General features: G+C 53.6%; 2 protein-coding genes across 2 annotated transcripts; one reads left to right on the top strand and one right to left on the bottom strand.

The window, feature by feature from the left end:
- Positions 1–546: 546 nt before the first annotated feature.
- On the bottom strand, positions 547–17,813 carry FOXH1 (forkhead box H1; the record flags this gene model as incomplete). Its single annotated transcript, XM_084216395.1, has 5 exons — positions 547–651; positions 2,395–2,574; positions 6,874–6,978; positions 14,570–14,665; positions 17,799–17,813. The coding sequence occupies 5 exons, from the start codon at positions 17,811–17,813 to the stop codon at positions 547–549; spliced, it is 501 nt and encodes a 166-aa protein (XP_084072521.1).
- A 310-nt stretch (positions 17,814–18,123) lies between these two features.
- Positions 18,124–23,216, top strand: TMEM276 (transmembrane protein 276). Its single transcript, XM_084222048.1, has 3 exons — positions 18,124–18,182; positions 20,802–20,903; positions 22,499–23,216. Exons 2-3 carry the CDS (start codon positions 20,826–20,828, stop codon positions 23,042–23,044), a joined length of 624 nt encoding a protein of 207 aa, XP_084078174.1. The 5' UTR covers positions 18,124–18,182; positions 20,802–20,825; the 3' UTR covers positions 23,045–23,216.
- The last annotated feature ends 1,493 nt before the right edge of the window (positions 23,217–24,709 follow it).

Genomic DNA, 24,709 nt, shown 5'->3' with positions numbered 1-24,709 from the left:
GGATGGACTGGGATGGACTGGGATGGGACTGGGATGAACTGGGATGGACTGGGATGGGACTGGGATGGACTGGGACGGACTGGGATGGACTGGGATGGGACTGGGATGGACTGGGATGGACTGGGATGGACTGGGATGGACTGGGATGGGACTGGGATGGACTGGGAGGGACTGGGATGGACTGGGATGGACTGGGATGGACTGGGAGGGACTGGGAGGGGACTGGGATGGGACTGGGATGGACTGGGATGGACTGGGATGGGACTGGGATGGACTGGGATGGACTGGGATGGACTGGGAGGGAACTGGGATCAAACTGGGATCAAACTGGTTCCAAACTGGGATTGACTGGCCCAAACTGGGATTAAACTGGTTCCAAACCGGGATGGACTGGGATTAAACTGGTTCCAAACTGGTTCCAAACTGGTCCAAACTGGTCGATCCTTTATTGAGAGGAGGGGGGAGGGAGGGGAAACACGGAACTGGGCGTGGTCACGCCGATGACGTCACCACTGCCATATAAGGACTGAGGAAACCCCGATGACGTCACCACTTCCATATTTGGAGCCGGGCAACCCCGATGACGTCATCCCCCACGGCCCCACCCCCACAAATTTTGGGGCTATTCCATTCGATTTTGGGGGGGGTGACCTCAAAATTTGGGGGGATTCGGATTCGATTTTAGGGGGGGATCCCCCAAAAAATTTTGGGGTGCCCCTATGACGTCATCACTCCCACATTTGGGGGGATTTGAAGCGATTTTGGGGGGGTGACACCCCCAAATTTTGGGGCGCTCAGATTCAATTTTGGGGCATTTCACCCCCAAATTTCGCCATTTTGGGATGGTGACACCCCAAAATTTGGGGGTGCCCCTATGACGTCATGGCCCTGATGACGTCATGCACCCCCAATTTGGGGGGGGTTGACAAAATTTGGGGGTGCAGAGCCCCAAAATTGAGTCCAAACCCCCCAAAATTTGGGGGTGTCACCCTCTCCCCCCCAAAATCGTGTTGGAACCACCCCAAATTCTGAGGGTGATGACGTCATAGTGGCACCCCAACATTTTTTTGGGGGGGGGGGTCGCCCCAAAAATGTCAAAATCGAGTCTGAACACCCCAAAATTTCTTCAACCCCCCCCAAAATATGGGGGCGTATGACGTCATCGGAGGCGATGACGTCACCACTAATTTGGGGGCGCCCCTATGACGTCATCACACCTAAATTTGGGGGGTTTGGACTCAATTTTGGGGCATTTCACCCCCAAATTTCTCCATTTTGGGACGGTGACACCCCAAAATTTTTGTCACCGATCCGGGGGTGACCCCCCAAAATTTGGGGTGTCCCTATGACGTCATCACCTCAAATTTTGGGGGGGTTTGAGGCAATTTTAAAGGATTTGGACTCAATTTTGGGGCATTTCACCTCCAAATTTCTCAATTTTGGGCCCCGAATCCCCAAAATTTTTTCTCCCCGATTTGGGGGTGACCCCCCCAAATTTTGGGGTGCCCCTATGACGTCATCACCTCAAATTTTGGGGGGTTTTGAGGCAATTTTAGGGTGTTTAGACTCAATTTTGGGGCATTTCACCCCCAAATTTCGCCATTTTGGGACGGTGACACCCCAAAATTTTTGTCAGCGATCCGGGGGTGACCCCCAAAATTTGGGGTATCCCTATGACGTCATCACCTCAAATTTTGGGGGGGTTTGAGGCAATTTTAAAGGATTTGGACTCAATTTTGGGGCATTTCACCCCCGAATTTCTCAATTTTGGGCCCCGAATCCCCAAAATTTTTTCTCCCCGATTTGGGGGTGACCCCCCAAAATTTGGGGGTGCCTATGACGTCATCACCTCAAATTTTGGGGGGGTTTGAGGCGATTTTAAGGGATTTGGACTCAATTTTGGGGCATTTCACCCCCAAATTTCTCAATTTTGGGCCTCGAATCCCCAAAATTTTTTCTCCCCGATTTGGGGGTGACCCCCCCCAAAATTTGGGGCTCCCCTGATGACGTCATCACCCCCGGATGGCGATGTCCCCGGGGTGGCTCAGCCAAACATCAAAAACGCTTTTATTGGGGGGGGGTGGGGGTGGGGGTGGTGGAGGGGGTGGGGGAGGGGCCGCCCCCCCAAACTCCCCCTGGGGATCCCCCCCAGAACCCCCCCAAATTCTTGGGGCTCCCCCCCCGGGCGCCAGCGCGTTGGGGGCGGGGGGGGAGCTGTGAGCCGAGGGCAGCTCCCCCCAAAAGCGGGGGGGACCCCAAAATTGGGGAGGATCCGGGGATTTGGGGGAGCGGTGGCGCAGCAGAGCCTCGATGGAGAAGCTGGAATTGGGGGGGGGAGGGGAGGGGGGGAAGGGGCACCCCGAGAGCACGAAGGGGGCCAGGTCGGGGACGAACGGGGACAGCGGGGGGGGGGGTGGCAGAGGTGACAGGGGAGGGGACAGAGGGGGGGACAGGGCCACCCCCCGCCCGGGACACGGCCGTGTTCTGCAGCTTCAGCGCCGCGGGGGGGATGCGGGACACGTCCACCGTCCAGAAATTGCCCTTGGAGTGGGGCTTGGAGGGGTCCTTCAGCACCTGGGGACACCAAAATCAATGTGAGGGACGAAAAACACCAAAAAAATCCCATTAGAAATGATAAAAACCCTAAAAAAAACCCAAAGGGACCCTGGAGTGGGGCTTGGAGGGGTCCTTCAGCACCTGGGGACACAAAATGCAACGTGAGGGACGAAAAACACCAAAAAAATCCCATTAGAAATGATAAAAACCCTAAAAAAAACCCAAAGGGACCCTGGAGTGGGGTTTGGAGGGGTCCTTCAGCACCTGGGGACAGGAAATGCAACGTGAGGAATGAAAAAAGGTAAAAAAACCCCAAAAAAATCCCATTAGAAACGAAAAAATCCCATTAGAAACAAAAAAAACCCCAAAAAATCCCATTAGAAATGATAAAAACCCAAGAGAAACCCTAAAAATCCAAATAAACCCAAAAATGGACCCTGGAGTGAGGTTTGGAGGGGTCCTTCAGCACCTGGGGACACCAAGAGCAACGTGAGGGATGAAAAAAGGTAAAAAAAAACCAAAAAAACCCCATTAGAAATGAAAAAATCCCATTAGAAACCATAAAAACCCAAGAGAAATCCTAAAAACCCCAAAGGGACTCTAAGAAAGGACCCTGGATTGGGGTTTGGAGGGGTCCTTCAGCACCTGGGAACAGGAAATCAACGTGAGGGATGAAAAAAGGCAAAAAATCAACGTGAGAAAGAAAAAATCCCCAAGAAAATCCCGTGAGAAACAAAAAAAAAAACCAAAAAATCCCATTAGAAACCATAAAAACCCAAAGGGAGCCTAAAAAGGGACCCTGGAGTGGGGCTTGGAGGGGTCCTTCAGCACCTGGGGACACCAAAAATCAACGTGAGGGACGAAAAAACCTCAAAAAATCCCATTAGAAACAAAAAAAACCAAAAAAATCCCATTAGAAACGAAAAAATCCCATTAGAAACAAAAAAAAACCCCAAAGAAATCCCATTGGAAATGATAAAAACCCCAAAAAATCCCATTAGAAACAAAAAACCCCCAAAAAAATCCCATTAGAAACAAAAAAAACCCTAAAAAATCCCATTAGGAACCATAAAAACACCAAAAAATCCCATTAGAAATGATAAAAACCCAAAAAAATCCCATTAGAAACCATAAAAACCCCAAAAAATCCCATGAGAAATGATAAAAACCCTAAAAATCCCCAAAAAACCCCAAAGGGACCAAAAAAGGGACTCTGGAGTGGGGCTGGGAGGGGTCCTTCAGCACCTGGGGACACCAAATTGGGGTGGGAAATGAAAAAAGGTAAAAAAAACCCCAAAAAGATCCCATTAGAAACGAAAAAATCCCATTAGAAACAAAAAAACCCCAAAGAAATCCCATTAGAAATGATAAAAACCCCAAAAAATCCCATTAGAAACCATAAAAACCCAAGAGAAATCCCATTAGAAATGATAAAAACACTAAAAATCCCATTAGAAACCATAAAAACAAAAAAAAAATCCAATTAGAAACAAAAAAACCCCAAGGAAATCCCATTAGAAACCATAAAAACCCCAAAAATCCCATTAGAAACCATAAAAACAACAAAAAATCCAATTAGAAACAAAAAAACCCCAAGGAAATCCCATTAGAAACCATAAAAACCCCAAAAAATCCCATTAGAAATGATAAAAACACCAAAAAATCCCATTAGAAATGATAAAAACCCAAAAAAATCCCATTAGAAACAAAAAAACCCAAAAAATCACATGAGAAATGATAAAAACCCCAAAAAATCCCATTAGAAATCATAAAAACCCCAAAAATCCCATTAGAAATCATAAAAACCCCAAAAATCCCATTAGAAATGATAAAACCCCAAAAAAATCCCATTAGGAACCATAAAAACAAAAAAAAATCCAATTAGAAACAAAAAAACCCCAAGGAAATCCCATTAGAAATGATAAAAACCCCAAAAATCCCATTAGAAATGATAAAAACCCCAAAAATCCCATTAGAAATGATAAAAACCCGAAAAAATCCCATTAGAAATGATAAAAACACCAAAAAATCCCATTAGAAACCATAAAAACCCAAAAAAATCCCATTAGAAATGATAAAACCCCCAAAAAATCCCATTAGAAATGATAAAAACCCCAAAAAATCCCATTAGAAATGATAAAAACACCTAAAAAATCCCATTAGAAATGATAAAAACACCAAAAAATCCCATTAGAAACCATAAAAACCCAAGAGAAACCCTAAAAACACAAAGGGACACAAAATCGCCACATTCAAACCCCAAAACCCCCAAATTTTAACCCCAAAAACCCCCAAATTCAGACCCCAAAAATCCACTGTGACCCCAAACTGCCCAAAACCCCCCAAAACCCCAAACCCCCCAAAACCCCCAAATCACCTCAAAAACCCCAACCCCCCCAAAACCCCCAAAACCCCCAAAACCCCCCAAAACCCCAAAAGCCCCCAAAAATCCCAAACCCCCAAAAACCCCAAAACCCCAAAAACCCCAAATTTAGACCCCAAAAATCCACTGTGACCCCAAACCCAAACCCCCAAAACCCCCAAAACCCCAAAAACCCCAAACCCCCCAAATCTTCCAAATCAGAACCCAAAAATCGCCACATTCAGACCCCAAAATCCCCAAATTCAGACCCCAAAAATCCACTGTGACCCCAAACCCAGATCCCCCAAACCCCCCAAAACCCCCAAAACCCCAAAGCCCCATAAACCCCCCAAAAACCCCAAACCCACCAAAACCCCAAAACCCCAAACCAGAATCCCAAAACCCCCAAATTTGGACCCCCCAAATCCCCCAAAAACCCCAAAACCCCAAACCCCCAAAACCCCAAAACCTCAAAACCCCCAAATTTTGACCCCAAAATCCCCAAATTCAGACCCCAAAATCCCCAAATTTTGACCCCAAAACACCAAAACCAGACCCCAAAACCCCCAAATTGAGACCCCAAAAATCCACTGTGACCCCAAACCAGACCCTAAAAACCCCAAAACCCTAAAAAACCCCAAACCCCCAAAACCCCAAACTCCCCCAAAAACCCCAAAACGCCCAAACCCCCAAATCCCCCCAAAACCCCCAAAACCCCCCCGAAACCCCAAAACACCAAGCCCCCAAAAGTCCCCAAAACCCCAAACCCCCAAACCCCCCCAAAACCCCAAAATCCCAAAACCCCCCAAAAAACTCCAAAACCCAAAAAAAACCCAAAACCCCCAAATTTGGACCCCCTAAATCCCCAAATTCAGAGCCCCAAAACCCCAAAAACCAAAAAAAAACCCAAAACCCCCAAAACCCCCAAAACCCCCTAAAAACCCCAAAACCCCCAAAACCCCCAAACCCCAAAAACCCCAAAACCTCCAAATCACCCCAAAATCACCCCAAATCCCCAAAACCCCCAAAACCCCAAAACGCCCAAAAACCCCAAAACCCCCCAAAACGCCCAAAAACCCCAAACCAGAATCCCAAAACCCCCAAATTTGGACCCCTCAAATCCCCCAAAACCCCAAAACCCCCAAAAACCCCCCAAAACCCCAAACCCCCCCAGATTGGGACCCCAAAACCCCCAAATTCAGACCCCAAAAATCCACTGTGACCCCAAACCCAGACCCCCAAACCCCCCAAAACCCCAAAAACCCCAAAAACCCCAAACCCCCCCAATATCCCAAAAACCCCAAAACCCCCCCAAACCCCCCAAAAACCCCAAAACCCCACAAACCCGATAAACCCCAAAACCCCCCAAAAACCCCCCAAAACCCCCAAAAACCCCTAAAAACCCCAAAACCCCTCAAAAACCCCAAATTCAGTCCCCAAAAATCCCCTGTGACCCCAAACCCAGACTCCCAAACCCTTCAAAAACCCCAAAACCCCCCAAAACCCCAAAACACCCCAAACCCCCCAAAAACCCAAACCCCCAAAACCCCAAAACGCCCAACCCCCCAAAAATCCCCTGTGACCCCAAACTCAGACCCCAAAACCCCCAAAACCCCAAAACACCCCAAAACCCCAAAAACCCCAAAACCCCAAAACCCCCAAATTTGGACTTTCAAAATCCCCAAATTCAGACCCTCAAAACCCCAAAACCCCAAAACCCCAAAACCCCAAATCCCCCAAAACCCCAAAACCCCCAAATTTTAACCCCAAAATCCCCAAATTCAGACCCCAAAATCCCCAAATTTGGACCCCAAAACACCAAAACCAGACCCCAAAATCCCCAAATTCAGACCCCAAAAATCCCCTGTGACCCCAAACCCAGACCCCAAAAACCCCAAAAACCCCAAAACCCCAAATCCCCCCCAAAAAACCCCAAAAAACCCCAAATTTGGCACCTTGGCGAAGCAGGGGTTGGAGGAGAGGTTGTGGCGCACGGAATCCTTCCAGCCCTGGTACCCCCCCCCGAAAAAGGGGAACAGCGTCCGCAGCTGCTGCAGGATCTGGGGGGACCCCAAAAACATTTGGGGTGAGCCCAGAAAGATTTGGGGTCCCCCAAAACCCAAAATCCCAAAAAATCCCAAAAAATCTCAAAAAAAATCCCAAAAAAATCCCAAATTCTGACCCCAAATTCCAGCCCTGGGACCCCCCCCGAAAAAGGGGAACAGCGTCCGCAGCTGCTGCAGGATCTGGGGGGACCCCAAAAACATTTGGGGTGAGCCCAAAAAATTTTGGGGTCCCCTAAAATCCTAAAATTTAAATAATCCCAAAAATCCCCCAAAAAATCCCCCAAAAAATCCCAAATTCTGACCCCAAATTCCAGCCCTGGGACGCCCCCCCCCCAAAAGGGGCAGAGGCTCCGCAGCTGCTGCAGGATCTGGGGGGACCCCAAAAACATTTGGGGTGAGCCCAGAAAATTTGGGGTCCCCCAAAACCCAAAATCCCAAAAAATCAAAAAAAAATCCCAAAAAAATCCCCCAAAACTGCCCCCAAAACTCCCAATAAACCCCCAAAAAATCCCAAAAAATCCCAAAAAATCCCCATAAACTCCCGAAAAATCCCAATAAAATCCCTGAAAAATCCCCCAAAAATCCAAAAAAATCCCAAAAAAATCCCCCCAAAATCCCAAAAAAATCCCCAAAAAATCCCCAAAAAATCCCCAAAAAAATCCAAAAAAATCCCAATAAAATCCCAATAAAATCCCCAAAAAAATCCCCAAAAAATCCCAAAAATTCCCCCAAAATCCCCCAAAAAATCCCAAAAAATCCCCCAAAAATAAAAAAAAAATCCCAATAAAATCCCATTAAAATCCCAATAAAATCCCAATAAAATCCCCCCAAAAATCCCAATAAAATCCAAAAAAAATCCCCCAAAAAATCCCAATAAAATCCCAATAAAATCCCCCAAAATGTCCCAAAAACTCCCAAAAAAATCCCCAAAAAATCCCTTTAAAAATCCCCAATAAAATCCCAATAAAATCCCATTAAAATCCCAATAAAATCCCACTAAAATCCCAAATTCCAGCCCTGGGACCCCGCCCGAAAAAGGGGAACAGCGTCCGCAGCTGCTGCAGGATCTGGGGGGACCCCAAAAACATTTGGGGTGAGCCCACAAGATTTTGGGGTCCCCCAAAACCCAAAATCCCAAAAAATCCCCAAAAAAATCCCAAAAAAATCCCTTTAAAAATCCCCCCCAATAATCCCTGAAAAATCCAAAAAAAATCCCAAAAAAATCCCCCAAAACTGCCCCCAAAACTCCCAAAAAATCCCCATAAACTCCCCAAAAATCCCAATAAAATCCCTGAAAAATCCCCAAAAAATCCAAAAAAATCCCAATAAAAACCCAAAAATTCCTTTAAAAATCCCAAAAAAACCCCAATAAAATCCCCCCCCAAAAAAAAAATCCCCAAAAAAATCCCAAAAAAAACCCCCCAAAAATCCCCCAAAATCAAAAAAAAATCCCCAAAAAACCCTAAAAAATCCCAAAAAAATCCCCAAAAAATCCACCAAAAAACCCCAAAAAATCCCTTTAAAAATCCCCAAAAAATCCCAAAAAATCCCAATAAAATCCCCCCAAAAATCCCAATAAAAATGGCAAAAAATCCCAAGAAAATTTAAAAAAAATCCCCCAAAAATCCCAAAAAAAACCCCAAAAAACCCCCCCAAAAATCCCCCAAAAATCCCCCAAAAAATCCCAATAAAATCCCAAAAAATCCCCAAAAAATCCCCCAAAATCCCAAAAAAAATCCCCCAAAAATTAAAAAAATATCCCAATAAAATCCCAATAAAATCCCAATAAACCCCATTAAAATCCCCAAAAAATTCCAATAAAATCCGAATTTTCCCCAAATTCCAGCCCTGGGATCCCCCCCACAAAAAAGGGGCAGAGGCTCCGCAGCTGCTGCAGGATCTGGGGGGACCCCAAAAACATTTGGGGTGAGCCCAAAAAATTTTGGGGTCCCCCAAATCCCAAAAACCCAAAAACCCCCAAAAAATCCCCAAAAACTCCCTTTAAAAATGCCCAAAAAATGCCCAAAAAATGCCTTAAAAATGCCCAAAAAATCCCAATAAAATCCCCAAAAAATCCCAATAAAATCCCCAAAAAAATCCCAATCAAACCCCAATAAAACCCCAATAAAATCCCACTAAAATCCCAAATTCCAGCCCTGGGACCCCCCCCCCAAAAAGGGGCAGAGGCTCCGCAGCTGCTGCAGGATCTGGGGGGACCCCAAAAATATTTGGGGTGAGCCCAGAAAATTTTGGGGTCCCCCAAATCCCAAAATCCCAAAAAATCCCAATAAAATCCCAATAAAATCCCAATAAATCCCCCCAAAAAATCCCAAAAAATCCCCCCCAAAAAATCCAAAAAAATCCCAAAAAAATCCCAATAAAATCCCCAAAAAATCCCAATAAAATCCTCAAAACATCTCCAAAAAATCCCAATAAAATGCCCCAAAAATCCCAATAAAATCCCAAAAAAATCCCCCCAAAATCCCAAAAAAATCCCCAAAAAATCCCCAAAAAATCCCCAAAAAATCCCAATAAAATCCCCCAAAAAATCCCAATAAAATCCCCCAAAAAATCCCCAAAAAATCCCCCAAAAAATCCCCAAAAAAATCCCCCCAAAAATCCCCAAAAAATCCCCAAAAATTCCCCCAAAATCCCCCAAAAAATCCCCAAAACATCAAAAAAAAATCCCAATAAAACCCCAATAAAATCCCAATAAAATCCCAAATTCCAGCCCTGGGATCCCCCCCGAAAAAGGGGAACAGCGTCCGCAGCTGCTGCAGGATCTGGGGGGACCCCAAAAACATTTGGGGTGAGCCCAGAAAATTTTGGGGTCCCCCAAAACCCAAAATCCCAAAAAATCCCCAAAAAATCCCCCCCCAAAATCCCCCCAAAATCCCCCAAAATAAAAAAAAAACCAAAAAATCCCCCCCAAAATCCCTTTAAAAATCAAAAAAATTCCCCAAAAATACAAAAAAATTCCCAAAAAAATCCTCAAAAAATCCCAATAAAATCCAAAAAAAATCCCAATAAAACCCCCCAAAAATCCCCTAAAAACCTCCCCAAATCCCCGAAAAATCAAAAAAAAATCCCCCCAAAATTCCTAAAAAATCCCCAAAAAATCCCCTAAAAATCCCCCCCAAAATCCCAAAAAAATCCCCAAAAAAATCCCCCAAAAAATCCCCAAAATCACCCCAAAATCCCCAAAAAAATCCCCAATAAACCCCCCAAAAATCCCAAAACAATCCCCCCAAAAATCCCCAAAAAAATCCCAATAAAATCCAAAAAAAATCCCAATAAACCCCCAGAAATCCCAAAAAAATCCCCCAAAAAACCTAAAAAACCAAAAAATCCCCCAAAATCCCAATAAAATCCAAAAAAATCCCCCCAAAAATCCCAATAAACCCCTAAAAAACCCCTAAAAAATCCCCCCAAAAATCCCAATAAATCCCTAAAAAACCCCTAAAAAATCCCCCCAAAAATCCCAATAAATCCCTAAAAAAGCCCCCCAAAAATCCCAATAAAACCCCCAAAAAATCCCCCAAAAAATCCCAAAAAATCAAAAAAATCCCCCAAAATCCTAATAAAACCCCTTAAAGAATCCCAAAAAAATCCCAATTAATCCCTAAAAAATCCCCCCAAAAATCCTAATAAACCCCCCAGAAATCCCCAAAAAATCCCCAAAAAATCCCGAAAAAATCCCAATAAACATCCCCAAAAAAATCCCAATAAAATCCAAAACATTCTCCCCAAAAAACCCCCAAAAAACCCCAAAATTTCCCCTCAAAAAATCCCAAAAATTCCCCCCATCCCCTCCCCCATCCCCACCCCCCCGGGCTCAGCTGGGGGAGGGGCGGCGCCATCGCGACAGCGGCGACAGAGGCGGCGACAGCGGCGACAGCGGCGATAGAGGCGATAGAGGAGGCGACAGCCGCAGACAAAGGCCCCGCCAGACCCCCCGGCGCCGCCTTTGTGCCCCCCTGTCGCGACAGAGCCCCCGCCGCGACAGCCGCGACAGCCGCGACAGCGCCGGGGAATGAGGGGACGGGAGTGGGGGAGGGGAATGGGGGAGGTTCGGGAGTTTTAAAGGGATTTTGGGGGATTTTTGGGAGAAATTTGGGGGGAATTTGGGGGAGATTTTTGGGGTTTTTTTTGGGATTTTGGGGGGATTTTTTGGGGAATTTTTTGGGAATATTTTGGATTTTTTAGGGATTTTTGGGAGGATTTTTTGGGGATTTTTGGGGATTTTTTTGGGATTTTTTTGAGATTTTTGGGGATTTATTGGGATTTTGGGGGGGATTTTTTGGGGGAGTTTTTAGGGATTTCGGGGGGAATTTTTGGGGGATTTTTGGGGGATTTTTTAGGGGTTTTTGGGGATTTATTGGGATTTGGGGGGGGGATTTTTGGGGAATTTTTTGGGATTTTTTAGGGGATTTTGGGGGGATGTTTTGGGGGAGTTTTTTGGGATTTTGGGGGGATTTTTTGGGGATTTGGGAGAAATTTGGGGGGAATTTTTGGGGCTTTATTGGGATTTTTTGGGGCTTTATTGGGATTTTTTGGGGGATTTTTGGGGATTCATTGGGATTTTTTGGGGGATTTTTGGGGATTTTTATAGGAATTTTTTGGGATTTTTTTAGGGATTTTTGGGGATTCATTGGGATTTTTTGGGATTTTTGGGGGATTTTTGGGGGGGATTTTGGGGAATTTTTGGGGGATTTTTTGGGGATTTTTTTGGGAATTTTTTGGGATTTATTTGGGATTTTTGGGGGATTTTTGAGGATTTATTGGGATTTTTTTAGGGATTTTTTTTTTATTTTTAAAATGGATTTTTGGGGGTTTTTAGGGGGATTTCTTGGGGATTTTTTGGAGGATTTTTTTGGGAATATTTTGGGATTTTGTAGGGATTTTTGGGAGGGTTTTTTTGGGTATTTTGGGGTTTTTTGGGGGATTTTTGGGGATTTTTTGGGGGTTTTTTTGGGGAATTTTTTGGGGATTAGGGGGAATTTTGGGGGGAATTTCGGGGGGAATTTTGGGGGATTTATTGGGATTTTGGGGGGATTTTTTTGGCTTTTTAAAAGGGATTTTTTAGGGATTTTTTGGGATTTATTGGGATTTTTGGGGGATTTTTGGGGGATTTTTTGGGGGGTTTTGGGGGGTTTTTTGGGGAATTTTTTGGGAATTTTTGGGATTTTTTGGGGACTTTTTAGGGATTTTTGGGGCTTTATTGGAATTTTTTGGGGGATTTTTTAGGGATTTTTGGGGATTGTTTGGGGGATTTTTTGGGGATTTGGGGGAAATTTGGGGGGAATTTTTGGGGGTTTATTGGGATTTTTTGAGGGGATTTTTGGGGATTTTTTGGGATTTTGGGGGGGATTTTGGGGGATTTTTGGGGGAGTTTTTAGGGATTTTGGGGGGATTTTGGGGGGAATTTTTGGGAGTTTATTGGGATTTGTTTTGGAGATTTTTTTAGGGATTTTTTTGGGATTTATTGGGATTTTTTGGGGGAGTTTTTAGGCAATTTTGGGGGATTTTTTGGGGATTTTTTGGGAGTTTATTGGGATTTTTGGGGGGATTTTTTTTGATTTTTAAAGGGATTTTTTGGAGATTTTTGAGGGGATTTTGGGAGATTTTTAGGGGGGATTTTGGGGGGATGTTTTTGGGATTTTGGGAGGATTTTGTGGGGATATTTTGGGGTTTTTTGGGGATTTGGGGAAAATTTTGGGGGGATTTTTTTGGGATTTTTTGGGGGGTTTTAGAGATTTTTGGGGAAATTTTTGGGGAATTTTTCGGGGGACTTTTTGGGGATTTGGGGGGGATTTTTTAGGATTTTTTTGGGATTTTTGGGGGGGTTGAGGATTTTTTGGGGACTTTTTTGGGGTTTATTGGGATTTTGGGGGGATTTTTTGGGGATTTTTTGGGGATTTTTTGGGATTTTTGGGGGGGAATTTTTGGGGATTTTTTTTGTGGGTTTGAGGATTTTTGGGGGGGTTTGGGGGGGATTTTTTTAATTATTTTTTGGGATTTTTGGGGAGATTTGGGGGGGATTTGGGGGGGTTTTCAGGGCTTTTGAGGTGGATTTTGGAGTTTTAGGGGGAAGATTTTTTTATGGATTTTTGGGGATTTTTTAGGAGTTTTATTGGCATTTTTTGGGTCTTTTAAAAGGGATTTTTTGGGATTTTTAGGGAGTTTTTTGGGGGATTTTCAGGAGGGATTTGGGGTTTTTTTGGGGGGGGATTTTGGGGTCTCGGGAATTTGGGAATTGAAATCCTGGAACGGAATCCCGGGGAGAATTTCGGGGATCCCGGAGGGTCCCGGGGATGGATCGAGAATCCCGAGAGGGTCCCGGGGCTGGATCGGGAATCCCGAGAAGGTCCCGGGGCTGGATCGGGAATCCCGAGGGGGTCCCGGGGCTCTCCCGGTGCTCCCGGGGCGGATGAGGAGCCCCGAGAGGGTCCCGGGAATGGATGAGGATCCCAATTCGGGGCTCCCGGGGAGGGATTGGGAACCCCGAGAGGGTCCCGGGGCTCTCCCGGTGCTCCCGGGGATGAATCGGGAATCCCGAGAGGGTCCCGGGGCTCTCCCGGTGCTCCCGGGAATGGATCGGGAATCCCAAGAGGGTCCCGGGGCTCTCCCGGTGCTCCCGGGGATGGATCGGGAATCCCGAGAGGGTCCCGGGGATGGATCGGGAATCCCGAGAGGGTCCCGGGGCTCTCCCGGTGCTCCCGGGGATGGATCGGGAATCCCGAGAGGGTCCCGGGGGTGGATGAGGATCCCAATTCGGGGCTCCCGGGGATGGATCGGGGATCCCCAAGAGGTCCCGGGGCTCTCCCGGTGCTCCCGGGGTGGATGAGGAGCCCCGAGAGGGTCCCGGTGCTCCCGGAGATGGATCGGGAATCCCAAGGGGTTCCCGAGGATGGATCGGGAATCCCGAGAGGGTCCCGGGGCTCTCCCGGTGCTCCCGGGGATGGATCGGGAATCCCGAGAGGGTCCCGGGGCTCTCCCGGTGCTCCCGGGGATGGATCGGGAATCCCGAGGGGGTCCCGGGGCTCTCCCGGTGTTCCCGGGGATGGATCAGGAATCCCGAGGGGGTCCCGGGGCTCTCCCGGTGCTCCCGGGGCTGGATCGGGAACCCCGAGAAGGTCCCAGGGATGGATCGGGAATCCAAATTCGGGGGTCCCGGGAAGGAATGGCAAATCCCGAGAGGGTCCCGGGGCTCTCCCGGTGCTCCCGGGGTGGATGAGGAGCCCCGAGAGGGTCCCGGGGCTCTCCCGGTGCTCCCGGGGTGGATGAGGAGCCCCGAGAGGGTCCCGGTGCTCCCGGGGATGGATCGGGAACCCCGAGAAAGTCCCGGGGATGGATGAGGATCCCAGTTCGGGGCTCCCGGGGATGGATCGGGATCCCCGAGAGGGTCCCGGGGCTCTCCCGGTGCTCCCGGGGATGAATCGTGAACCCCAAGAGGTCCCGGAGCTCTCCCGGTGCTCCCGGGGATGGATCGGGAATCTTGAGAGGGTCCCGGGTATGGATGGGGATCCCCTAACCCTAACCCCGAGAGGGTCCCGGGGCGCTCCCGGTGCTCCCGGTCCGGTACCTGGGCGAGCTTGAGGCGGCGGCCGGGGGCGGCGCGGATGACGAGGGCGATCAGCGCCAGGTACGAGTACGGGGGCTTGGGGTGGCGCCGGTAGCGCTGGGGGCGCCCCGGGGACCCCCGGGATCCCCCCCGGGATCCCCCCCCGGATCCCCCCCGGGAGCGGCCGGAGCTCCGGAGCGGCTCCCGGGACCCCTCCCGGGCCGGGGCGGGCGCGGCGGGGAGCGGCGGCGGCGGCGGCGGCGGCATCGCGGGGGCGGCGCGGGAGGGGAAGGGTCGGGATTTATCCCGGGAGGGGGAGGGACCGGGGAGGGGCGGGGATGGGGAGGGGATTTGGGGATTTGGGGAGTTCGGGATTTGGGATTTGGGATTTTGGGATTGGGATTTGGGATTTGGGATTTGGGGATTTTGGGAATTTGGGGTTTGGGGATTTGGGGTTTGGGGTTTGGGGATTTGGGATTTGGGGATTGGGATTGGGGGGTTTGGGATTTGGGATTTGGGGATTTGGGGTTTGGGAATTCGGGATTTGGGATTTGGGACTTTGAGATTTTGGGGTTTGGGATTTGGGGTTTGGGATTTGGGATTTTGGGAATTTGGGGTTTGGGGATTTTGGGGATTTGGGGGTTTGGGATTTGGGATTTGAGGTTTGGGGATTTGGGGTTTGGAGTTTGAGGATTTGGGATTTTGGGGATTGGGGATTTGGGGTTTGGAGTTTGGTGTTTGGGGATTTGGGATTTGGGGGATTTGGGATTTTAGGATTTGGGGAGTTGGGGATTTGGGATTTTGGGGTTTGGGATTTTGGGATTGGGGATTTGGGGATTTTGGGGATTTGGGGTTTGGGATTTGGGGATTTGGGGTTTGGGGATTTGGGAATTTGGGGATTTGGGGTTTGGGGATTTGGGGTTTGGGGATTTGGGAATTTGGGCATTTGGGGGTTGGGGATTTAGAGTTTGGGGATTTGGGGTTTGGGGATTTGGGATTTGGGGACTGGGATTTGGGGTTTGGGGAATTTGGGATTTCGAGATTGTGGATTTGGGATTGGGGATTTGGGGTTTTGGGGTTTGGGAGTGAGGATTTGGGGATTGGGGATTTGGGATTTGGGGATTGGGGATTTGGGGATTGGGGATTTGGGGGTTTGGAGTTTGGGGATTTGGGGATTTGGGGATTTGGAGTTTGGGGTTTGGGGATTTGGGATTTGGGGGATTGGGGATTTGGGATTGGGATTGGGGGGTTTGGGATTTGGGATTTTGGGGTTTGGAGTTTGGGAATTTGGGGATTTGGGGATTTAGGGATTTGGGGAATTTAGGATTTGGGGAATTTGGGATTTGGAGTTTGAGGATTGGGGGATTCAGGATTTTGGGGATTTGGAGTTTGGGATTTGGGAATTTGGTATTTGGTATTTGGGAATTTGGTATTTGGGGATTGGGGAATTCGGGGTTTGGGGTTTGGGATTTGGGGATTTGGAGTTTGGGGTTTGGGAATTTGGTATTTGGGGATTGGGGATTGGGAAATTCAGGATTTGGGGTTTGGGATTTGGGGATTTCGGGATTTGGGGATTTGGGGTTTGGGATTTTGGGGATTGAGGGTTTGAGGTTTGGGGATTTGGAGTTTGGGGTTTGGGGAATTTGGGATTTCGAGATTGGGGATTTGGGGAATTTGGGATTTGGAGATTTGGGAAATGGGGTTTGGAGTTTGGGGATTGGGGATTTGGGATTTGGATTTGGGGAATTTGGGATTTGAGGATTTGGGATTTGGGGGTTGGGGATTTGAGATTTGGGGAATTTGGGATTTGGGGATTGGGGGATTTGGGATTTGGGGTTGGGGATTTGGGGATTTGGGATTTTGGGAATTTGGGATTGGGGATTTGGGATTTTGGGAATTTGGGATTTGGGATTTGGAGTTTAGGATTTGGGGATTTGGGATTTTGAAGATTTGGGAGTTTGGGAATTTGGGATTTGGGGATTCGGGAGTGGGATGTGGGATTGGGCTTTGGGGATTTGGGATTTGGGGGTTTGGGATTGGAGATTTGGGATTTGGATTCGGGGTTTGGGATTGGGGATTGGGGATTGGGGTTTGGGATTTATCCCAGGGGAGGGGGAGGGACCAGGCGGGGTGGGGATGGGGAGGGGTTTGGGATTTGGGATTTTGGGAATTTGGGAGTTGGGGATTTGGGGATTCGGGATTTGGGATTTGGAGACTGGGGAGTGGGGATTTGGGGATTTGGGATTGGGGATTTATCCCGGGGGAGGGGGAGGGACCAGGCGGGGTGGGGCGGGGATGGGGAGGGGTTTGGGATTTGGGGATTGGGGATTTGGGGTTTGGGGATTTGGGGTTTGGGGATTTGGGGATTTGGGGATTTGGGGTTTGGGGATTTAGGATTTATCTCGGGGGAGGGGAAGGAGCTGGGCAGGGGAGGGGATGGGGAGGGGTTTGGGGATTGGGGGATTGGGATTTTGGGAATTCGGGATTGGGGATTTGGGATTTGGGGATTAGGATTTGGGGTTTGGGATTTGGAGAATTTGGGGATTGGGGATTTGGGGATTTGGGGGATTTGGGGATTTGGAGATTGGGGATTGGGGGATTTGGGATTTGGGATTCGGGGTTTTGGGATTGGGGATCCACACCTGGGCACACCTGGACACGCCCCAAATTAGCCCTGCCCACCCATAACCACACCCAATACCCCATCCCCATCCCTAATTACCATAATTAGCCCCACCCACCCCATAACCACACCCATTATATGATCTCCAGCCCAATTACCCTAATTAGCCCCACCCACTCATAACCACCCACCCAGACATCATAATTAGCCCCACCCACCCCAATTACCATAATTAGCCCCACCCACCCCATAACCACACCCATTAGATCTCCAGCCCAATTACCCTAATTAACCCCCCCGCCCCACAACAACACCCAATACCCGATCTCCAGCCCTAATTAATTAGCCCCACCCACCCCATAGCCACACCCACCACCCTCTCTCCAGCCTAATTACCCTAATTAACCCCACCCACCTCACAATCACACCCAGCAGCCAATCCCCAGCTTTAATTGCCCTAATTAGCCCCACCCACCCCAGCCACACCCATTATGCCACCCCTAATTACCCTAATTAGCCCCACCCACCCCATAACACATCCCTAATTACCCTAATTAGCCCCGCCCACCCATAACCACACCCAATATGGCATCTTCAGCTCTAATTACTCTAATTAGCCCCACCCACCCCAGCCACGCCCATTATACCAGCCTTAATTACCCTAATTAGCCCCACCCACCCATAACACATCCCTAATTACCCTAATTAGCCCCGCCCACATAAAACCACACCTGCTATCCCATCCCCATCCCTAATTACCCTAATTAGCCCCGCCCACATCAATCCACACCCAGAATTCCATAATTACCCCGATTAGCCCCGCCCACTCCATAACCCAGCCAATCCCCGGCCCTCCCTGCCCTGATTAGCCCCGCCCATGCTAAGCCACGCCCACATCGCCGTCTCACCGCCCTTAGCCCCGCCCCGCCGGGCCCTCAGCCAATCAGCGCGCTCGGCCACGCCCCCGGCCCCGCGCGCGCTGCGGGATCGCGGCCGCTCCCGGAAGTGGCGGTACCGGGGGGGGGAGGGGCGGGGGGGGACAGAGGGACAGGGGGGGACAGAGGGACAGAGGGACAGGAGGGACAGAGGGACAGAGGGACGGGGGGGACAGAGGGACAGAGGGACAGGAGGGACAGAGGGGACAGAGGGACAGAGGGACGGGGGGGACAGAGGGACAGAGGGACAGAGGGACAGAGGGACAGAGGGGACAGAGGGACAGGGGGACAGAGGGACAGAGGGACAGAGGGACAGAGGGACAGAGGGACAGGGGGACAGAGGGACAGAGGGACAGAGGGGACAGAGGGACAGAGGGACAGGGGGGACAGAGGGACAGAGGGACAGGGGGGGGACAGAGGGACAGAGGGACAGAGGGACAGGGGGGACAGAGGGACAGAGGGACAGAGGGACAGGGGGACAGAGGGACAGGGGGGACAGAGGGACAGGGGGGGGACAGAGGGACAGAGGGACAGGGGGGACAGAGGGACAGAGGGACAGGGGGACAGAGGGACAGAGGGACAGAGGGACAGGAGGGACAGAGGGACAGAGGGACAGAGGGGGACAGAGGGACAGGGGGGACAGAGGGACAGAGGGACAGGGGGACAGAGGGACAGAGGGACAGGGGGGACAGAGGGACAGGGGGGACAGAGGGACAGAGGGACAGAGGGACAGGAGGGACAGAGGGACAGAGGGACAGAGGGGGACAGAGGGACAGAGGGACAGAGGGACAGGGGGACAGAGGGACAGAGGGACAGGGGGACAGAGGGACAGAGGGACAGAGGGACAGAGGGACAGGGGGACAGAGGGACACTGGGGGGGGCTTGGGGACACCTGGGGGGGCGGGGGTGGGGACAGCGGTGACACCGGGACAGGAGGACAGAGGGACGGGGGGGGGGGACAGAAGGACAGGGGCGGTTTGGGGACACTGGGGGGGTTGGGGACACCTGGGGGGGCTTGGGGACACCTGGGGACACCTTGGGGACACCGGGGGGGTTGGGGACACCAGGGGGGTTTGGGGACACTGGGGGGGCTTGGGGACATCAGGGGGCAGTGAGGGACACGGCGACATCTTGGGGACATTGGGGACACCGGGAGGGGGGAGGGGACACCTGAGGGACATGGGGGGGACATTGGGGACACGTGGCGGGGGTTGGGGACACCGGGACATTGGGGATACTGAGGGGACTTTGGGGACACTGAGGGGGGGGCTTGGGGACACTGGGGGGACATTGGGGACACTGGGGGGGGGTAGGGACACGGGGGGGCTTGGGGACAGCAGGGGGACTTTGGGGACACTGGGGGGGGGTTGGGGACACTGAGGGGGGGGCTTGGGGACACTGGGGGGACTTTGGGGACACCGGGGGGGGGTAGGGACACGGGGGGGGCTTGGGGACAGCAGGGGGACTTTGGGGACACTGGGGGGGGGTTGGGGACACTGAGGGGGGGGCTTGGGGACACTTGGGGGACATTGGGGACACCGGGGGGGGGTTGGGGACATGTGGGGAACGTGAGGACACCAGGGACAGGTTGGGGACATTGGGGACACCTTGGGGACACCTTCGGGACATTGGGATGCCCTGGGGACACCCTGGGGGGACATTGGGGACACCTGGGACAGGAGGGACACTGGGGACACCTTGGGGACACCAGGGATGGGGGGGACATTGGGGACACCTTGGGGACAGGGTGGGATGGGGGACACAGGGGACACCTTGGGGACACCTTGGGGGCTTTGGGGACACCAGGGGGGTTTGGGGACACCCTGGGGGGGTTTGGGGACACCCTGGGGGGGTTGGGGGACACCTGGGGACACCTTGGGGACACCTGGGGACACCTTGGGGACACCTGGGGGGGTTTGGGGACACCCTGGGGGGGTTGGGGGACACCCTGGGGGGGTTGGGGGACACCTGGGGACACCTTGGGGACACCTGGGGACACCTTGGGGACACCTGGGGGGGTTTGGGGACACCCTGGGGGGGTTGGGGGACACCTGGGGACACCTTGGGGACACCTGGGGGGGTTGGGGGACACCTGGGGACACCTTGGGGACACCTGGGGGGGTTTGGGACACTTGGGGGGATTGGGGACACCAGGGGGGGTTTGGGGACATTGGGGGACACCAGGACAGGGGAGGGGACAGGGGGACACCGGGGAGGGGGGCTTGGGGACATTGGGGACACCTTGGGGACACTTTGAGGACATTGGGGGACACCAGAGGGGCCTTGGGGACACCTTGGGGACACCTTGGGGACATTGGGGACACCTTGGGGACACTTTGAGGACATTGGGGGACACCAGAGGGGCCTTGGGGACACCTTGGGGACACCTTGGGGACATTGGGGACACTGGGGGACACCTTGGGGACATTGGGGACACCTTGGGGACACCTTGGGGACATTGGGGACACCTTGGGGACACCAGGGGACACCTTGGGGACCTTGGGGACACCTTGGGGACATTGGGGACACCTTGGGGACACTTTGGGGACACATTGGGGACACCTTGGGGACACCTTGGGGACATTGGGGGGGCTTGGGGACATTGGGGACACCTTGGGGACACCCTGGGGACACCGGGCCAGGGGAGGGGACACGGGGGGGGGGAGGGGACACTGACGTGGCCTTGTCCCCGCAGGTGTCCGGGGGTGTCCCTGGAGCCATGGGGGACACCGGGGTGGCCTTGTCACACGCCCTGCTCTGTGTCACCAGCCTGGGCTGCGCCCTGCGAGCCAGACAGGTGGGGGACAGCTTGGGGACAGCTTGGGGACACCCTGGGGACAGTGGGGACAGCCTGGGGACAGCCTGGGGACACCTTGGGGACAGCCTGGGGACAGCCTGGGGACAGCCTGGGGACAGCTTGGGGACAGCTTGGGGACAGCTTGGGGACATTGGGGACAGCCTGGGGACAGTGGGGACAGCCTGGGGACATTGGGGACAGCTTGGGGACACCTCGGGGACAGCCTGGGGACAGCCTGGGACACCCTGGGGGCGTCCTGGGGACACCTTGGGGACACCTTGGGGACAGTGGGAACACCTTGGGGACATTGGGGACACCCTTGGGACACCCTTGAGACACCCTGGGGACATTGGGGACACCCTGGGGACACCTTGGGGACACCATGGGGACATTGGGGCCACCCTGGGGACATTGGGGACACCTTGAGGACACCGTGGGGACAGGGGCGTCACCTGTGTCACCTGTGCCGTGTCACCTGTCACCATGCCCTGTCCCCACCATGTCCCCCTGATGTCCCCACAGGTGACAGGTGGCCCGGCCACCACCCCATCCCCACCATGTCCCCACCATGTCCCCATGTCCCCACCATGTCCCCATGTCCCCACCATGTCCCCCTGCCATCCCCCAATGTCCCCTGCCGTCCCCCTGTCCCCTCTGTCCCCTCTGTCCCCTGCTGTCCCTTGCTGTCCCCCAATGTCCCCTCTGTCCCCATGCCATCCTCCTCTGTCCCTTCTGTCCCCTCTGTCCCCATGCCACCCCCCTCTGTCCCCTCTGTCCTCTGCTGTCCCCATGTGACCCCCCAATGTCCCCTCTGTCCCCTCTGTCCCCATGCCACCCCCAATGTCCCCTGCTGTCCCCTCTGTCCCCACGCCATCCCCATGCCACCCCCAATGTCCCCTCTGTCCCCTGCTGTCCCTTGCTGTCCCTTGCTGTCCCCTCTGTCCCCTCTGTCCCCTGCTGTCCCCTGCCCTCCCCCAATGTCCCCTGCTGTCCCCCAATGTCCCCTCTGTCCCCTCTCTCCCCATGCCACCCCCGATGTCCCCTCTGTCCCCTCTGTCCCCCTCTGTCCCCTCTGTCCCCTGCCCTCCCCCAATGTCCCCTCTGTCCCCTGCCCTCCCCCAATGTCCCCTCTGTCCCCACGCCATCCTCCTCTGTCCCCTCTGTCCCCTCTGTCCCCTGCTGTCCCCTCTGTCCCCCTGCCCTCCCCCGATGTCCCCTCTGTCCCCTGCTGTCCCCAATGTCCCCTGCTGTCCCTTGCTGTCCCCTCTGTCCCCATGCCACCCTCCAATGTCCCCTCTGTCCCCTCTGTCCCCTGCTGTCCCCTGCCCTCCTCCTCTGTCCCCTCTGTCCCCTGCTGTCCCCAATGTCCCTTGCTGTCCCCTCTGTCCCCATGCCACCCTCCAATGTCCCCTCTGTCCCCTCTGTCCCCTGCTGTCCCCTCTGTCCCCTGCTGTCCCCTCTATCCCCTGCTGTCCCCTCTGTCCCCTGCGTGTCCCTGCTGTCCCTGCTGTCCCCTGCTGTCCCCAATGTCCCCTCTGTCCCCTCTGTCCCCATGCCACCCCGCAATGTCCCCACTGTCCCCTCTGTCCCCGCAGGTCACCCCCGGCCCCGCCGCCGGTTTCCTCCTGCAGGCCCTGGTGGCCGCCAGCACCGCGCTGTCCCCTCCGTGTCCCCAAGGTGTCCCCGCGGTGCCACCACCCCCGCCGTGTCCCCAGCTGTCCCCTCCGTGTCCCCAGCGTGTCCCCGCGGTGCCACCACCCCCGCCGGGCTCCTGGATCTGCTCCGTGCTGTCCCAACCCCTGGTGGCCTTCGGGTGTCACCGCCTGAGCGGGGACAGTGCCACCGCCGGTGTCCTGCTGGCCGCGGGCACGGCGGTGGCGGCGCTGGCCGCGGGGTGGCCGCGCTTTGTCACCGCGGGTCACTTTGTCGCCGCGGGTCACTTTGTCACCGCGCTGACGGCGGCCTCGCTGCTGGCGCTGGCCGCGCTCACCGGCAGCGCCACCGGCGCGGTGGCGGCGGGGCTGGTGGCACTTGGGGACGCGGTGGCACCGGGGGCTGTCCCCTGGGTCAGGGTGGCGGCCAGCGTGGCGCTGCTGGGGACACTGCGGGAGCAGGAGGTGGCACTGCGGGGACAGCGCTGAGGGACAGAGGGGTGGCACCGGGTGGCACTGGGGCGGTGGCACTGCGGGGACAGCGCTGAGGGTGGCACTGGGGTGGTGGCACTGCGGGGACAGCAATAAAGGCAGGGTGGCACTCAGCTGGTGGCACTGTGGTGGCTTTGGGTGGCACTGGGGTGGTGGCACTGGGGTGGAACTGGGGTGGCACCACTGCTGGTGGCATTGGGTGACACTGGGGTGACACTGGGGTGGTGGCACTGTGGGGACACCAGTAAAGGCAGGGTGGCACCCAGCTGGTGACACTGTGGTGGCTTTGGGTGACACTGTAGTGGTGGCACTGGGGTGACACTGGGGTGGTGTCACTGCTGGTGGCACTGGGGAGTGGCACTGGTGATGGTGGTGGCACTGGGATGACAGCAGTGGTGGCCCTGCTGTGACACTGCTGGTGGCCCTGCTGTGACACTGCTGGTGGCACTTGGGGACATGGTGGCACCGGGGGCTGTCCCCTGGGTCAGGGTGGCGGCCAGCGTGGCGCTGCTGGGGACACTGCGGGAGCAGGAGGTGGCACTGCGGGGACAGCGCTGAGGGACAGCGGGGTGGTGGCACTGCGGGGACAGCAATAAAGGCAGGGTGGCACACAGCTGGTGGCACTGTGGTGGCTTTGGGTGACACTGGGGTGGCACCCAGGTGGTGGCACTGTGCTGGCTTTGGGTGGCACTGGGGTGGTGGCACTGCGGGGACACCATTAAAGGCAGGGTGGCACCCAGGTGGTGGCACTGTGGTGGCTTTGGGTGACACTGTAGTGGTGGCACTGGGGTGACACTGGGGTGGTGTCACTGCTGGTGGCACTGGGGAGTGGCACTGGTGATGGTGGTGGCACTGGGATGACAGCAGTGGTGGCCCTGCTGTGACACTGCTGGTGGCCCTGCTGTGACACTGACGGTGGCCCTGCTGCTGGTGGCCCTGCTGTGACACTGCTGGTGGCACTTGGGGACGCGGTGGCACCGGGGGCTGTCCCCTGGGTCAGGGTGGCGGCCAGCGTGGCGCTGCTGGGGACACTGCGGGAGCAGGAGGTGGCACTGCGGGGACAGCGCTGAGGGAGGCACCGGGGTGGTGGCACTGCGGGGACAGCAATAAAGGCAGGGTGGCACACAGCTGGTGGCACTGTGGTGGCTTTGGGGACACTGGGGTGGCTTTGGGTGGCACTGGGGTGGTGGCACTGGACTGACACCGGGGTGACACCGGGGTGGTGGTGGCACTGCGGGGACACCATTAAAGGCAGGGTGGCACCCAGCTGGTGGCACTTTGGTGGCTTTGGGTGGCACCAAGGTGGTGGCACTGGGGTGGAACTGGGGTGGCACCACTGCTGGTGGCATTGGGTGACACTGGGGTGGTGACACTAGGGTGGTGGTGGCACTGTGGGGACACCAATAAAGGCAGGGTGGCACCCAGGTGGTGGCACTGGGGTGGCTTTGGGTGACACTGGGGTGGCACTGGGTTGGTGGCACTGGGTGACACTGGGTGACACTGGGGTGGTGGCACCAGGGTGGTGGCACTGGGGTGGTGGCACTGTGGGGACACCAATAAAGGCAGGGTGGCACTCAGCTGGTGACACTGTGGTGGCTTTGGGTGGCACTGTGGTGGCTTTGGATGACATCGAGGTGGCATTGGGTGACATTGGGGTGGTGG

This window comes from Fringilla coelebs (assembly GCF_963513975.1).
Source record: "Fringilla coelebs genome assembly, chromosome: 1".
Taxonomy (NCBI): domain Eukaryota; kingdom Metazoa; phylum Chordata; class Aves; order Passeriformes; family Fringillidae; genus Fringilla; species Fringilla coelebs.
Note: the sequence above shows the minus strand (reverse complement) of the source record. Positions and strands in the feature narration are given on the sequence as shown.